At 46.1% G+C, this 15,975-nt stretch overlaps 1 protein-coding gene across 1 annotated transcript in view; it reads right to left on the reverse strand.

The window, feature by feature from the left end:
* Nucleotides 1–10,725, reverse strand: part of ELMO3 (engulfment and cell motility 3) — a 39,412-nt gene extending 28,687 nt beyond the window's left edge. The window contains exons 1-5 of the mRNA XM_040329219.1: nucleotides 10,617–10,725; nucleotides 8,320–8,412; nucleotides 7,604–7,644; nucleotides 4,955–5,027; nucleotides 4,355–4,405 (exon numbers count right to left, since the gene is read on the reverse strand). Of these exons, the coding sequence (XP_040185153.1) occupies nucleotides 4,355–4,405; nucleotides 4,955–5,027; nucleotides 7,604–7,644; nucleotides 8,320–8,397 (243 nt within the window). The 5' untranslated portion in view covers nucleotides 8,398–8,412; nucleotides 10,617–10,725. The remainder of the gene's footprint in view (nucleotides 1–4,354; nucleotides 4,406–4,954; nucleotides 5,028–7,603; nucleotides 7,645–8,319; nucleotides 8,413–10,616) is intronic.
* Nucleotides 10,726–15,975: the final 5,250 nt, after the last annotated feature.

Genomic DNA, 15,975 nt, shown 5'->3' on the forward strand with positions numbered 1-15,975 from the left:
CCTTGAAGGATAGATAATTGAATATTAAATATTAACAGTGCTAGCGGAATACGTGCTGAAGGTGCAAATCAATTATATATATAAGTGAACTATTGGATGTCACCAACCAAATTCTAAAGATACCAGTGCTAACCACAAATATATAAGTGAACTATTTCCTGAACTAAATCAAGTCCCCGATGTCCTTGATGATGCCCCTGAGGAAGGGCGAAACGCGTCAACGTAATTTTCGGCCTGTGTAGAGCCAGTGACGCTGATTCCAGTTCCCGTGGAATGCAAACTATTGCCGCGAACCCGAAACATACTGATGCTCGTTTTTGCCTAGAGTCTCATGAGTGATATACACTAACGGCGCAGTGTTGCTTGTACTGGCGGTACTTCACATGTATATGTTTCTCTCTTTTTGTCCTCATCATGTTTTATTACCCTCATTTTGCTGAGATCTGTGGAATCACCTCTGGGATCTGAATACCCTTGATCTGAACACTCCTGTTATCGAGATTGAAAAGTAAATTTCTGGTGAGTGGGGCCACAAGAGGGGAGACCATTGATTTGGATACCCACAATCAATAATATCCACCGTTATTGGAAGCACTCAGCACTTTATAAACAGTATTTAATATATCTGCTGTGACAGGAAGTCAGATAAATCTGTGGGTGTTGTCACAGATGGGAGATACATTTCTGCCTTGTTTAGACAATACACTAATTATTATTAGAAGCAGCCAGAAAGATTTAAGGGCGTTGAAAAACTTCAACTGTTCAGAATGAGGCAATTAAGGCCTCTATAAGTAATCCAGAGGATTACTACTGATTGCTGCATCCTGAGGCTTTCTGAGTGAAGGAAAGCAGTAGCAGAAATACGTCTGAAGAGGTGAGGAGCTGTTGATTTTTCTGTGTGATAAAAATCAAAAAGACTATTTGTTTTTCGGCTGTATGACCAGCAGTGTCTGCTCAGCAGTAGGCTGTGCCAGACTCCATAGATAGGTTCCTGTGTGGTGAAGGTAGACGCCCCAAGTGGCCAGGGTTTATTTTATGTTTGATTTGGTTTATGCTGTTTGGATGCTTGCTCTTGTTTCCAACAAGATGGAAGAATAAACCAAATTCTTTGTTTTCAACCGTCTTCGGCTGTTTCTCTGTATCGTTCCGTGTGTAGGGAACCCATCCAGGGGGTCACACACCCCGCTACCGAGCTAACCCCTTACACTGCTTATATTGTATTATGTGGTAGCACATTCATTTCGGTTAGAACTGGTATTTTTAGAATTTGTTTGGCGACATCCATTTTTAAATAGTTCACTTATATATTTGTGGTTAGCACTGGTATCTTTAGAATTTGGTTGGTGACATCCAATAGTTCACATATATATATATATTTTTGGTTTGCACCTTCAGCACGTATTCCGTTAGCGCTGTTAATATTTTATATTCAATTATCCAGGTCAAAGAGAGTGCCAAATGAAAAATCATTGAGAGTCCAAAGTCTTTATTGTCCAAATGGTTACCAAAAGTAGGCCAAAAGGCATCCAACTCGTTTCAGGGGACACACAATCCCTCTTCATCAGGGCTAAGGTTATGGTTTATGAAGGGGGATTTTGTGGCCCCTGAAATGCATTGGCTTTCTTTTGACCTGCCTGTTATAACCAGTTGGACAATAACGACGTTGGACTCTCAATAATGTTTCATTTGGCACACTCTTTGACCTATTACACTTGGATTTCTCAACTCGGGTGAATGTCCTCTTGGGGGGAATTCCTGTCTGTGTACCGAGCTGCTGAATACAGGCCAATTGGGCTCAACTAATGACTTTGCCAATATTTTGATAACCTGTGAAAATCTGTGTCCAGGACCTGTCTACCATTATCTGTTGGACCAAATCTGTTTTATTTTAGGCCACCATGAGATAATTTTACTAATCTTTCTAAAAGTAAAAATTGACAATAAGATTAAATGTCTTCTAGCCCAGTGCCTCTGGATCAGTTACCAAAGTCTTTCTTGGAGTATCATTGTATAGGACAATACTGTACCATCGTTGTACAGTACTCATTGTCCTAGCCGAGGTTATCAGCTGTTCTGGGCATGGCTCCAGTGTTTATAGATTGGGCCAAGTTTTAGATTGCACATCTCCCATTGTACAGTCCTACTAAACAAAAACAAAACAAAAATGCTATTACTGGATCTGGAAGTGGTTGACTGCAGAAAGACAAACACTCCTGCGCACAAGTGAGTTCTAGGTGAACTAGAGCTTGTAATGGATAGTGCCCCAGGCAGGGCCGATCCTAGGGTCACAGGCGCCTGGGTGCAGAAATATTTTTGGCGTCCCCACATGGGCGTCATCATTTTACTAACTCCTCCCCTTTGTAATGACTCAACCACAGAGATGCTCCCCTCACGAAGTCTTCATTACCCTGGGATCCTTACATGATCTCTTAACAATAAACAAAATACAGGAAGAGAAGCAGAGTACTTTATTGGGACCTGGAGAAGGACCTCTGTGATGGACACAGAGAGGGTCTGTTAGATGTTTGGCGCCCCCACCTCTGCAGGCGCCTGGGTGCAATGCACCCTGCCTAGGATCGGCCCTGGCCCCAGGCCTTGCTGCCCTCAAGGATAGGGGCATCCTAACAGTCAAAAGAGAAAAAGAAAAGAGGGCGCACCAACCTTGTGCATTATCCTATTAGCCCAACACTGCTGGGCTCTGAGGAAGAAGGTATATCTTTGAAACGCGTCAGCCGGCAGTGGCCTTCAAAATCTCCTCTGGAAGCATCTGGAGTCTGCTGTCTCTAGACCAGGGATATGCAATTAGCGGACCTCCAGATGTTGCAAAACTACAAATCCCATCATGCCTCTGCCTCTGGGTGTCATGCTCGTGGCTGTCAGTCTTGCTATGCCTCATGGGATTTGTAGTTCTGCAACAGCTGGAGGTCCGCCAATTGCATATCCCCGCTCTAGACCAATCGCTGTCATCTGGAGATTACTTGTATTACAAGTTTTTTACATCTGTTTGTGAGTAGTTTTTTAACTTTGTTTTAAATAAAAAATACCTAAGGAAAATGCACAAGGTTGGTGCGCCATCTTTTCTTTTTCTCTTTCAAGTGGTTGACTGCTTCAGTCCAAAGAAAATCTGGATTGTGTGCCAGAGTGTTGAGGGAATAATCTCAACAAGCAAAATACATGAGTTAGAAGATTGCTGCCCTTCTCCAACACTCTACCAGCACACTGGTTTCATGGCACCCAGGTCTTTCTCAATTAGACTGAGTTCAGCTTCACTACCCTGGAATTAGCACCTGACCCTGGAAAAAAACAGCTGCTTTCATCTGAGCCTTCTCACTTAAGGGCCAGATTCAGAAAAGAGATTCGACGGCGTATCTCCTGATACGGCGTCGTATCTCTGAGATCCGGCGGTCGTATCTATGTGCCTGATTCATAGAATCATAGATATCCCTAAGATCCGACAGGTGTAAGTGACTTACACCGTCGGATCTTAGGCTGCAATTCTAGGCCGGCCTGCTAGGTGGCGATTCCATTGCGGTCGGCGTAGAATATGCAAATGAGTCATTACGCCCATTCACAAACGTACGCTTGCCCGTCGCAGTCAATTTACGCCGTTTCCGTAAGAGATATGCGGTGTAAAGATAAACCTGCCCCCTAGGTGGTCTAGCCAATGTTAAGTATAGCCGTCGTTCCCGCGTCGAAATTCAAAATTTAACGTCGTTTGCGTAAGTCGTCCGTGAATGGTGCTGCACGCCATTTACGTTAACGTCGAAACCAATGAAGTCCTTGCGATGTCATTTAGCGCAATGCACGTCGGGAAATTTTAGGGACGGAGCATGCGCAGTACGTTCGGCGCGAGAACGCGCCTAATTTAAATGATACACGCCCCATTTGAATTAGGCGGGCTTGCGCCGGGCGGATTTACGATACGCCGCCGCAACTTTACAGGCAAGTGCTTTGTGAATCAAGCACTTGCCCGTAAAACTTGCGGCGGTGTAACGTAAATGTGATACGTTACGCCGCCGCAGATTTACGCGAAAATACGTGAATCTGGCCCTAAGTATTTTGCTTTGGGATAGACTTCTCAGGCAATCTGCCACACAAAACCTTCACCAGTCACCAATGATCTGCATTGATTCACCCAAGTCCACCTATCAAAGTTGGCCACATCATGGTACAATTGTTCCTAATACGGCACACATCTGGGCCATTATTACCTGTATAGTTTAGCCCATAAGGAAACACAGGACTCCCTTATGGTTTCCATTTCCTGACTTAGGCCTAGGGGGTTAAGTTTGGAGTTAGGGTGAGGGTCGAAGTCGGCTTAACCCTAAACCCATGAGGCAACTGAGAAACTCACCGGGGATGTGGTCAGTTTTAGGATGCTGCCATTCTTTATTTCCATTCTGTTCTAGAGAAAAAAAGAAAAGAAAATTGGATCAACCTAGAACATTGCAGTGTGACTATCTGATCAGCTTCATTATGGGGGTTATTTACGAAAGGCAAATCCACTTTGCACTACAAGTGCAAAGTGCACTTGATATTGCACTGAAAGTGAACTTGGAAGTGCAGTCGCTGTAGATCCGAGGGGGACATGAAAGGAAAATAAAAAACATAATTTTAGCTTGCACATGATTGGATGATAAAATCAGCAGAGCTTCCCTTCATTGCAGATCTACCCCTCAGATTTACAGCGACTGCACTTCCAAGTGCAATTTCAAGTGCACTTTGTACTTGTAGTTTGCACTTGTAGTGCAAAGTGGATTTGCCCTTCGTAAATAACCCCCATTGTGTCACTGTGTGATTTCTAAAGATGGACAGTCAGAGCTTAGTATAAAGGACATAAGGCTCTTCATGTACCACATTTTCCCATATGACGCGGAAAAGCTGAGGTCAGATTTACAAAACCATTCCTAAATATTCTTCTCATCAAGGATCACTCCCAATCAGAAGTACTCACCAGCTCGGTGATATATGCCTGATGTCCATCCACATACTGCAGGGCATATTGCTCAGAATTACTGATATTCCACCTGAAGACCATACAGAGAGTCGATAAGACTTTTTACATCGCATAATATCATTCCACTCTAGCAAAAGGGGATCCCTCCTTATTTCCTGCTTCAATCTTTTTTTTTTTTCAGATCTGAATGGAAGTTTTCTCATGCCGCGTACACACGATCGGAAATTCCGACAACAAAATCATGGATCTTTTTCCGACAAAATTTTGGCTCAAACTTGTCTTGCATACACACGGTCACACAAATGTTCTGAACGTCAAGAACGCAGTGACGTACAACACTACAAATAGCCGAGAAAAATGAAGATCAATGAATCCGAGCATGCGTAGGATTTTTGTGCGTCGGAATTGCATACAGACAATGGGAATTTCCGACAAGAACTTTGGCTGTCGGAAAATTTGAGAACCAGCTCTCAAGTTTTTCTTGTGGGAAATTCCGACAGCAAATGTCCGATGGAGCATACACACAGTCGGAATTTCCCATCAAAAGCTCACATCGAATATTTGTTGTCGGAATTTCCAATTGTGTGTACACGGCATCAGTCTCATTGGAAGAGATTTTCCATAGAGATACTGGGCTAGATTCAGAAAGAATTTACGCCGGCGTATCTATTGATACGCCGTGTAAATTCAAATCTGCGCCGGCGTATCTTCTTTCTGTATTCAGAAAGCAAGATACGCCGAAATTAGGCTAAGATCCGACTGGCGTAAGTCTCTTACGCCGTCGTATCTTAGGGTGCATATTTACGCTGGCCGCTAGGTGGCGCTGCCATAGATTTTAGCGTAGAATATGCAAATGAGCTGGATACGCCGATTCAGAAACGTACGTGCGCCCGGCGGATTTTTTTACGTAGTTTGCGTAAGGCTTTTTCCGGCGTAGCGTTACTCCTGCTATATGAGGCATAGCCAATGTTAAGTATGGACGTCGTTCCCGCATCGAATTTTATAAATCTTACATCCTTTGTGTAAGTCGTTCGCGAATAGGGCTTTGCGTAAATTACGTTCACGTCGAAAGCATTGACTATTTGCGACGTGATTAGGAGCATGCGCACTGGGATACATTCACGGCCGGCGCATGCGCCGTTCGTGAGAAACGTCATTTACGTGGGGTCATGTTTTGTTTACATAAAACACGCCCACCTCTTGACAATTTGAATTCGGCACGCTTACGCCGGCAGATTTACGCTACGCCGCCGCAACCTACGGAGCAAGTGCTTTGTGAATACTGCACTTGCCCGTCTAAGTTGCGGAGGCTTGTGGGATAATAGGATAGGCTACGCCTGCGCCGTTCGTGAGAAACGTCATTTACGTGGGGTCATGTTTTATTTACATAAAACACGCCCACCTCTTGACAATTTGAATTTGGCGCGCTTACGCCGGCAGATTTACGCTACGCCGCCGCAACTTACGGAGCAAGTGCTTTGTGAATACTGCACTTGCCCGTCTAAGTTGCGGAGGCGTAGCGTAAATAGGATAGGCTACGCCCGCACAAACTTACGTCCCCCTACCTGAATCTAGCCCACTGTCTGTGTGTCTATAGAGGAGACTTCTCATCTCTACCTGTTCTGAGGTTTCACCTGGACAGGAAGTGATGGGAAATATCTCACTTATAGGGATACTGCAATACAATCCCAACAGAGGTTTAACCCTTTCTCATTGTAGCAGAAAATGTGCCATTTCAGCTTCCACTTATAGAACTCCATTTTTTTTCTAAGGAAAAGTCCATTATAGTGATCAGATCGTAACAAAGAGTTTACATACCACATTCAGACATTGACAATAATTTTTTCAGTATATTTGGCGTCATGTCTCACTGTATACTTTTTTTTTTCTCACTGTATACACTTGTGAATTTTTTCTGTTGGAGGCTGACAACACCAAACCACGGCCGTTCACATTGTCTCAGAGTTGTCAGCCTGCCGCATGCCAGTTGCCATTGGGCCGCCTGTCAGGTATCAGCATAAAAAAGTCAGCTGTATAACGATGAGCATGGTAGTGAATTATTAGTATATGTTCTGAGGATTGCCTTATTACACTGGCTTGTCTGCAGATCCTCCAATCTGTAGGATACTTGTTATGCCGCGTACACACGGTCAGAATTTCTCACAACAAATGTTCGATGTGAGCTTTTTGTCGGAAAATCCGACCGTTTGTAGACTCCATCGGACATTTGCTGTCGGAATTTCCGAAAAAAAAAAAAATTGGAGAGCTGGATCTCAAATTTGCCGACAACAAAAGTTGTTGTCGGAAATTCCGACCGTGTGTACACAATTCAACGCACAAAAATTCTACGCATGCTCGGAATCATTGAACTTAATTTTTCTTGGCTCGTCGTACGTCTTGTACGTCACCGCGTTTTTAGACGTTCGCAAATTTCCGACAACATTTGTGTGACCGTGTATATGCAACACAAGCCAACATTCATCGGAAAAAAATCCACGGTTTTGTTGTCGGAATGTCCGATCGTGTGTACATAGCATTGGAAGAGATTTGCTCTATAAATCCCATATAATAATAATCATCATCATCATAATATCACATCATCTACAAGGTCCTAAATACAGCTCACAACGCCATTGGGACACTTACGCGTCGCACACATCCTTCAGCACTGCAGACAGAGGTTTGCTCTGAAACAGAAAAGCAATGTGTTAGTGTGATGGAGATTACTAAAATTAATATTTTATGATATGCTATTTTTATTGGAACCACTCAAATGTTGCCTTTCTTTCATTATATTCTTCTATTTCTTTGATTTCCTTTTATTTCTTGATCTATATATATATATAGAGTTATAATGTATATGTGTGAAACTATACTACAGTATTATCGTTCTTAAAGTGAAATGGCAGATTATGAAGTTACAAGTATAATGTCACCTCTCCTCCCTTCCTCCACCAAGGGAGCATATATGGCTCTAAGTGGAGCCCCTGTGAGCTTGAGTGGGGGTCCCTGTATGCCACAAGGACTTTTTGTGCCAATAAAATACTTTTACAAGAAGGAACCACCATATATGGACTGACCTATCAGTTGTGCTCATGTGTATGATGTAATTTTGTCTATAAAAAGCCAATAAAGGTCCCGCCTCTCTCTCTCTACGGCTGGACACAGAAGGAAGCGAGCAGTTTGTTCCTCAGCTCTCTGCATGCTTTCATAATTTGGGTCAACGGCAGAATGGGTTTTGCCCTGAGGTTGTGTCAGGGATCAATCCTTATCATTAGAGTGCCCCCGTTTGTCACAAACCACGTGTGTTGAAGCCAGAGGATGAAGATCTCCCCCAATACTGTCCTTTACTCAGCTTATACCTGATTCAGCTCAATCAGCTGGGGGTACGCTCCCATCATCTGAACGGCAATCTTCACAATATTTTTGGGGGGCTCCATGTCACCCAGGTATGTCTACAGGGAAGACATCACAAAGTTCATTTTAAACAACTGCATATTTTGCGAAATCATTTATCTGAAACTCCCGACTGACAGAGAGGAAAGCGTTATTTTGTTGTGTTCAGCAGAGGTGGAGCAATAGGCTGCCCTGCAATGCTACCTACCTGGCTGCAGCTTTGTCACATTATGAGCCCATCACAGCAGCAGCCCCAACAACACATGCCGAGCAGAACTGGTTTTAAGAAAAACTGCATTCAATGATGACCATGATTTACAAGCATGACTTTACAAAACATAATGTCACATATTATGTAGTATACTGCCTGCTACGCCATACAGGATGCAGGACTGGTATAAACATATAATATTATCTCTGGTGAATAAGATGTTAGTTTCGGGACTTGTTCCTCTATGGCAGAGGTCTCCAAACTGCGGCCCTGGGGCCAGATGCGGCCCTTTGCTTGCCTTTATCTGGCCATTGGGGCACCATTCCATCCATTGACACCAACAATGGGGCATATGGAGCACTATCAAAAGGGCATAATACCTTCAGTTGATACCAACAATGGTCTACTATTTCTCCCACTGACGCCAACGATGGGCCACTATTCCTCCCACTGACACCAACGATGGGCCACTATTTCTCCCACTGACAGCAACGATGGGCCACTATTTCTCCCACTGACAGCAACGATGGGCCACTATTTCTCCCACTGACAGCAACGATGGGCCACTATTTCTCCCACTGACAGCAACGATGGGCCACTATTTCTCCCACTGACAGCAATGATGGGCCACTATTTCTCCCACTGACAGCAACGATGGGCCACTATTTCTCCCACTGACAGCAACGATGGGCCACTATTTCTCCCACTGACAGCAACGATGGGCCACTATTTCTCCCACTGACACCAACAATGGCCCACTATTTCTCCCACTGACAGCAACAATGGGCCACTATTTCTCCCACTGACACCAACGATGGCCCACTATTTCTCCCACTGACAGCAACGATGGGCCACTATTTCTCCCACTGACAGCAACGATGGGCCACTATTTCTCCCACTGACAGCAACGATGGGCCACTATTTCTCCCACTGACAGCAACGATGAGCCACTATTTCTCCCACTGACAGCAACGATGGGCCACAATTTCTCCCACTGACAGCAACGATGGGCCACTATTTCTCCCACTGACAGCAACGATGGGCCACTATTTCTCACACTGACAGCAACGATGGGCCACTATTTCTCCCACTGACAGCAACGATGGGCCACTATTTCTCCCACTGACAGCAACGATGGGCCACTATTTCTCCCACTGACAGCAACGATGGGTCACTATTTCTCCCACTGACAGCAACGATGGGGCAAAATTCTTTCCATTAACACCAACAATGGGGCACTGTTCTATTCACTATTCCTATTCCTCCAGGGCATGGTTTACTCCCACTGGACACCAGGACATTTTCTACTCCCACCGGCCCTAGTCCGGCCCTCCTAAAGCCTGAAGGACAGTAAACTGGCCCTTTGCTTAGAAAGTTTGGAGACCCCTGCTTTACGGTCTCTACTCTACATTGTTGCAGCTCTTGGTAACTCATGCTGTGCACTGCATGTTCCTATTTTTTACAGCTGAAATACATATATGAAAACATTTTCACCTACCAAAGGATTTCTAATTCTGTTAGGTCTCATGATCCAGGAATGCCTGCAGCACAATATGTCCTTGACCTCCAATATAGCATCTACATAGGCTGGTCAAGAACACAGCCCCAGCTTGCCCACCAATAATGTCATCACTCTGCTCTCTCCTCCTGTCACCACATGAGCACTGAGGCTGGGCCAGATTGCCTCTTTTTGCTGCCCCTGCTGTGCAGGGAATTACAGGCTGATACTGAAGTTCAGAGACACACTATTTCTATGGTGAGATATTGTTTATTAAAGAAGTGCAGGAATTGTTTTGTATCTCTTATAATGTATCTGTGGAAAGGAAGCAATCCTGTATTAATATGATACAAATCTCCTGTGGGGGGGCCATGTCTGGGGACACAAGAGGCCCATTGTTAAGAATATGAGATCACTTCCAAGAGACAGAGGAGCTGACAGAGGAAATATTCTGTAAAATCTGTTGTTTAGTGAGCAGGTGACATTTTCTACACCTATAAAACACAATTACACAGGATTACATTGATGACCTCCCTCCGGGTGACCCCACAAACCTCTCTGATCAGGAAACACACAGCGTAGTCACTCCCAGCGTCCCGGAGGAATCATGGAGAAGGATAAGGATTACCTGGCAGGGAAGGTGGAGGAGGAGGAGGTGGAGGCTCGCAGACGGGTTGGGGCAAGTCTGCATTCCATTGCTCTAGAGAAGAGTCACGCCTTTCCACTAAGAGTCCTGTAGACAGCATACTTCTTTCTGAACCGACAGAGCTTGCAATCTACAGATCTCTCTTACATGATGGCAGTGTTGCCAACCTACCAGATTAAAATTTACTGGCACGACACCCGAAATTTACTGGCGCAGCCACGTTTTGACTGGCATTTCACAAAAGTTACTAAATTACATTTTTAGGTACAAATTTCAGTATTTAGGCCACAAACAAGTACGCTAGGCAAATAGCAGTGTGATTTAAGGTAGATATTAAAGCGGGAGTTCACCCGAAATTTTTTTTTTTTAACATTAGATTGAGGCTCATTTTGTCAAGGGGAATCGGGTGTTTTTTTTAAATCCGAGCAGTACTTACCGTTTTAGAGAGCGATCTTCTCCGCCGCTTCCGGGTATGGTCTTCGGGACTGGGCGTTCCTATTTGATTGACAGGCTTCCGACGGTCGCATACATTGCATCACGAGTAGTTGAAAGAAGACGAACGTCGGTGCGGCTCTATACGGCGCCTGCGCACCGACGTTCGGCTACTTTCGGAAAATCGTGACGCGATGTATGCGACCGTCGGAAGCCTGTCAATCAAATAGGAACGCCCAGTCCCGCAGCCCATACCCGGAAGCGGCGGAGAAGTTCGCTCTCTAAAACGGTAAGTACTGCTTCGATTTAAAAAAAACTAACTTTTCGGGTGAACCTCCACTTTAAGGTAAAAAAAATATTTTTGTTATTTTCAAAATAATAAGGGCAAATTATTTAGTCACATCACCCCCTGCCTCCATCCCCCTCTGCCTTCACCCCCCTCTGCGGTGCCACAATCTCCCTCTGCCTCCAATCTCCCCCAGGCCCCCTGCCTCCATCCCCTTCTGCGGTGCCACCAACAACCCCTGTCTCCATCCCCCACCCTCTGCAGTGCCACCATCCCCCTCTGCGGTGCAACCAATCACCCCCTGTCTCCAATCACCCCCTGCCTCCATCCCCCTCTGCGGTGCCACCGCAGCCACCATCACCCCCTTCCTCCAATCTCCATGCGCAGTTCCAAGCCAAACCGATCTCGGCAATTTTTACTGGCACATTCCCGCAACCACGGACATTTAGGCCCCTTTCACATTGAGGAGTTTTTCAGGCGGTACAGCGCTAAAAATAGCGCTGCTATCTCGCCTGAAAAACTCCTTCACTGCAGATCAATGTGAAAGCCAGAGGGCTTTCACACTGAGGCGATGCGCTGGCGGGAGACAAAAAAATCTCCTGTCAGCTGCATCTTTGGAGCGGTGAAAACATTGAAAAACATTGAAAACAATGGGAAACCGCGGTAATACCGCCCGCAATGCGCTTCTATAGAGGCGCATTGCGGGCGGTATTAACCCTTTATCGGCCGCTAGCGGGGGTTAATACCGCACCGCTAGCGGCTGATTCCAGCGGCAATCCCGGCGGTATAGCGCCGATATTTTTAGCGGCGTTATACCGCCACCGGGGCTCCCGCCCCAGTCTGAAAGGGGCCTAACGAACGGGGGAAAAAAGTGCCTGTTTTTACGAACTGTCTGTAAAAATACGGACAGTTGGCAACACTGCATGATGGTCTATGTTCTCTGAACCCTAATCTGAAATAAAAATGTAATTAATGTTCAGAAGAAGCGTTAGAAGTATTCACTAATGATACTTTCTTATTACATGAATGAGCCCGGCTGCTTCTTCTTCTTTGCAGCTACAGGGTAGACTAGGGGTGGCAGTGTGTTCCCCTAGAAATGACTGCCTTGTACTTGGGCCAGGTCACATGACTATGTTCTGTCCTAACTGATGTAGGGGGCACCATACAATAAAAGGAATCCCAGCACTGGCCATGACTTGCCTTGTTTTGGGATTAGGGTGACCACATTTTCAAACTGCCATTCAGGGACCTTCCCCAAAAAAAAGATGAGAGGGGGGGGGGGGGAATGTAGTCTCGGGGTTGATGGGGAATTTGGCGGCGGGTAATTTGTCAGCTGAATGTGCCACTTGCCATCAGATACAGTGCCGCTTGCCACCCATAGCGTGCCGCTTGATGCAGTGCTGCTGTCACTCCCTCTGCATGAGCCCCGTGCATTGAAGGAAAGGAGTGGAGTCGCTATTTGGAGAGTGAAGATCACACCAGTCCCTGTTGCTTGCCGCTGGGTGCCGGAGAAGGAGGAGGTACCGGGGTGGGTGGGGACAGCAGCGCTGCACTAGGCGCAGGCCTCGCTCGGGGCCTCACTTTCTGAGACTGGTTGCAAGACGCCAGGCAGCGCTGGCCCTAGCTACCAGTTCCGGAAATGTACTTACTAGTTAGTCGGGGTTGATTGTGTCCTCTATTTCATTCCGGGACATTGTATTGTGCTGGAATGAAGGTGCCTGGGACCCAGGACAGACATGTCAATTGCGGGACAGTCCTGGGCAATCCGGGGACACGTGGGCACCCTAATTGGGATGAGGTCACCAGACTGTATCTTCTGTACTAACGGACACCTGTAGGGGGGCAAAATACAATGGAAGGAATCCAGCACTGACCATGACGGCCTTGTATAAGGAAAAGGTGTACTAACTGACACCCGTAGGGTAAGGTGACCAGATTTTTCAAAGAAAATCCGGGGACATATTTGTTTTTTAACTAGTAATGGCGACAATCAGCGACTCTCTGCCCTTTGCCCGCCGTCTCACAGCCTGTCAAGTCTTAATCTCTGGGCCCCGGCTACTACTGGGTGGGGAGCGGAGGAAGATCACTCGACCAGGGAAGTCAAGGAGATAAATTGGCAGGCGGCTGGCCGGGACTTGGCCCAAGGCAGAAGAACATGCGAGCGGAGCTGAATGGGCATCCGACCAGCACATGATCATCAGAAAGGGGCACAGATAATGGAAAGTAATAAACCCCCCTAAGCTAGTAGGAGCGGCAGAGCGGGGGTGTGTAATTCAGATTTTTGTATTTTTTTTTTATTCTGCACGGACTGTCTTTGAAATTGCCCCAGCCCCTGTTCAAATCCAATCCGGGGACAGACTTGGTCCAGGGACAGTGTCCTCAATCCGGGACTGTCCCCGGAAACCGGGTATGTCTGGTCACCCTACCGTAGGAGGCAAAATACAATGGAAGAAGTCCTGCATTGGTCATGAGTGTCTTGTACTGGGGTGATGTCACCTGACTGCATGTTCTGTACTGTTAACTGACACCTGTGGAGGCACAATGGAAGGAATAGAACATGGACCATAACTGAAAGACTCCAGCTACAGTGCCTTGAAAAAGTATTCATACCCCCTTGAAATTTTCCACATTTTGTCATAAGTGTATTTTATTGGGATTTTATGTGATAGACCAACACAAAGGCCCCTTTCACACAGGGTCGGGAGGCGCGGTGGCGGTCGGAAATTGCCGCGGGATTCGGCCGCTAGCGGTGCGGTATTAACCCCCGCTAGCGGCCGATAAAGGGTTAATACTGCCCGCAATGCGCCTCTGCAGAGGCGCATTGCGGGCAGTATTACCGCGGTGTCCCATTGTTTTAAATGGGAAGTTGCGGTATACATACATACATACCGCTCCAAAGATGCTGCTTGCAGGAGATTTTTAGGTCAGGGCTCAATAACTAGCAAAGGGTAGAGCCAGGTTAGGCACCAGATTGCCACTTCTGATAGTTAGAGGTTTGGTTGCATGACAGATTAAACACTACTAGGGACCAAGAGGTAGAGTAGATAGGATGACTCCAGTGCCACACATCGGTTTCTACTGGTGAGAAGCTGCGTTCCAGGCTGGTTGGGGGGATCTACCCATAATTGCAGATCTTGTCTTCAGGTCTCTGACAAAAAGAAGGTCACCACTTCAGAATCATTATCAGGGGCCCCCTGAAACTGAACTTTGCTGCAACATTCAACTGGAGGTATCTTTATCAAAAATGTTATATACCCAGGTACATGTGCACAAATCTACCAGAACTATTGTTGGGCCCTTAGCTTATAATACCTGTTTGTACAATGGAAGCATGTACTATTATTTATCTCTTCTTATATAAAGCTTGTATTATTTTTTTATACTGTGTATCTATATCGTTATGGTCAATTTTTTATGCTGATTGCAGTAGTTCCTCTGCTCCCAACTATTTTGATTAATTTTTCAGGAAGGGAATCCCCTCAGAGTCCCTGTCCTGGGTGGAGGCTTTGCCAACTTTATTATCAAACCCACTCTTTTACTTAGCAAAGCGAAACCTTGTTTGGTGCAATAGTCTGTTTGGAGAGGGCCATATCTTCGCCTCTATAGGCCCTTATGCAGAGTACTGAGCTCCCCCCTAACGTCAACACCTGGAAAGTGCACAGACCATTTATTGCTAGTACTGAGCTCTCAATGATTACAATTCATGCAAAATGCACAGGCCCGTGTGCCTAGTACTGGGCACCCCCTGCAGAGTGCACAGGTCCTTGTGCCTAGTACTGGGCACCCCCTAGAGGCAGCCTCTGCAGAGTGCACAGGTCCTTGTGCCTAGTACTGGGCACCCCCTAGAGGCAGCCTCTGCAGAGTGCACAGGTCCTTGTGCCTAGTACTGGGCACCCCCTAGAGGCAGCCTCTGCAGAGTGCATAGGTCCTTGTGCCTAGTACTGGGCACCCCCTAGAGGCAGCATCTGCAGAGTACACAGGCCCTTATGCCTAGTAGTGAGCACCCAGTGATGACATCACCTTATGTCAAATACTGAGCACCCCAAGTTGAGAGCCCAAAAAAGTTAACAGGCCCCTTTTGTCTAGTACAGAGCTCCCCCTGATTGGAACCCCCAGTAAATGCAAAGGCCCTTATGTCAGGAAAGTTGGACCTTTGAGATGTAGTTCTTTGGCTAGCTGGAACAGTGAGATGTCACTCCCTGGGTACTTGGACCAGTAAAATGTCCCTCCCTATCTAGCCGATGTGGGTCTCTGGTTAGTTGGACTATTGAAGTGTCACTCTCTGGTATTTGGACCAGTGAAGTATTACTCTCTTGTCTAGTTGGACTGGTGAGATTTCGCTCCCTGACTCATTGGAAGTTCTGAACACCACACTACTCACCTTTTTCAGACCAGGCCCCTCAAAAATGGTACATATAGTCAGAATTAAGAATGGTCTAGAATAGATTGACCAGAAGTGTCCTAGAACATTGAGACTATGGGGGGTCACAGTATATCAGGAGGCTCCTACATGACTCCCAGATTCAGGTGCTATGTAAAAGACTCATAA

Source organism: Rana temporaria, chromosome 11 (genome assembly GCF_905171775.1).
Source record: "Rana temporaria chromosome 11, aRanTem1.1, whole genome shotgun sequence".
Taxonomy (NCBI): domain Eukaryota; kingdom Metazoa; phylum Chordata; class Amphibia; order Anura; family Ranidae; genus Rana; species Rana temporaria.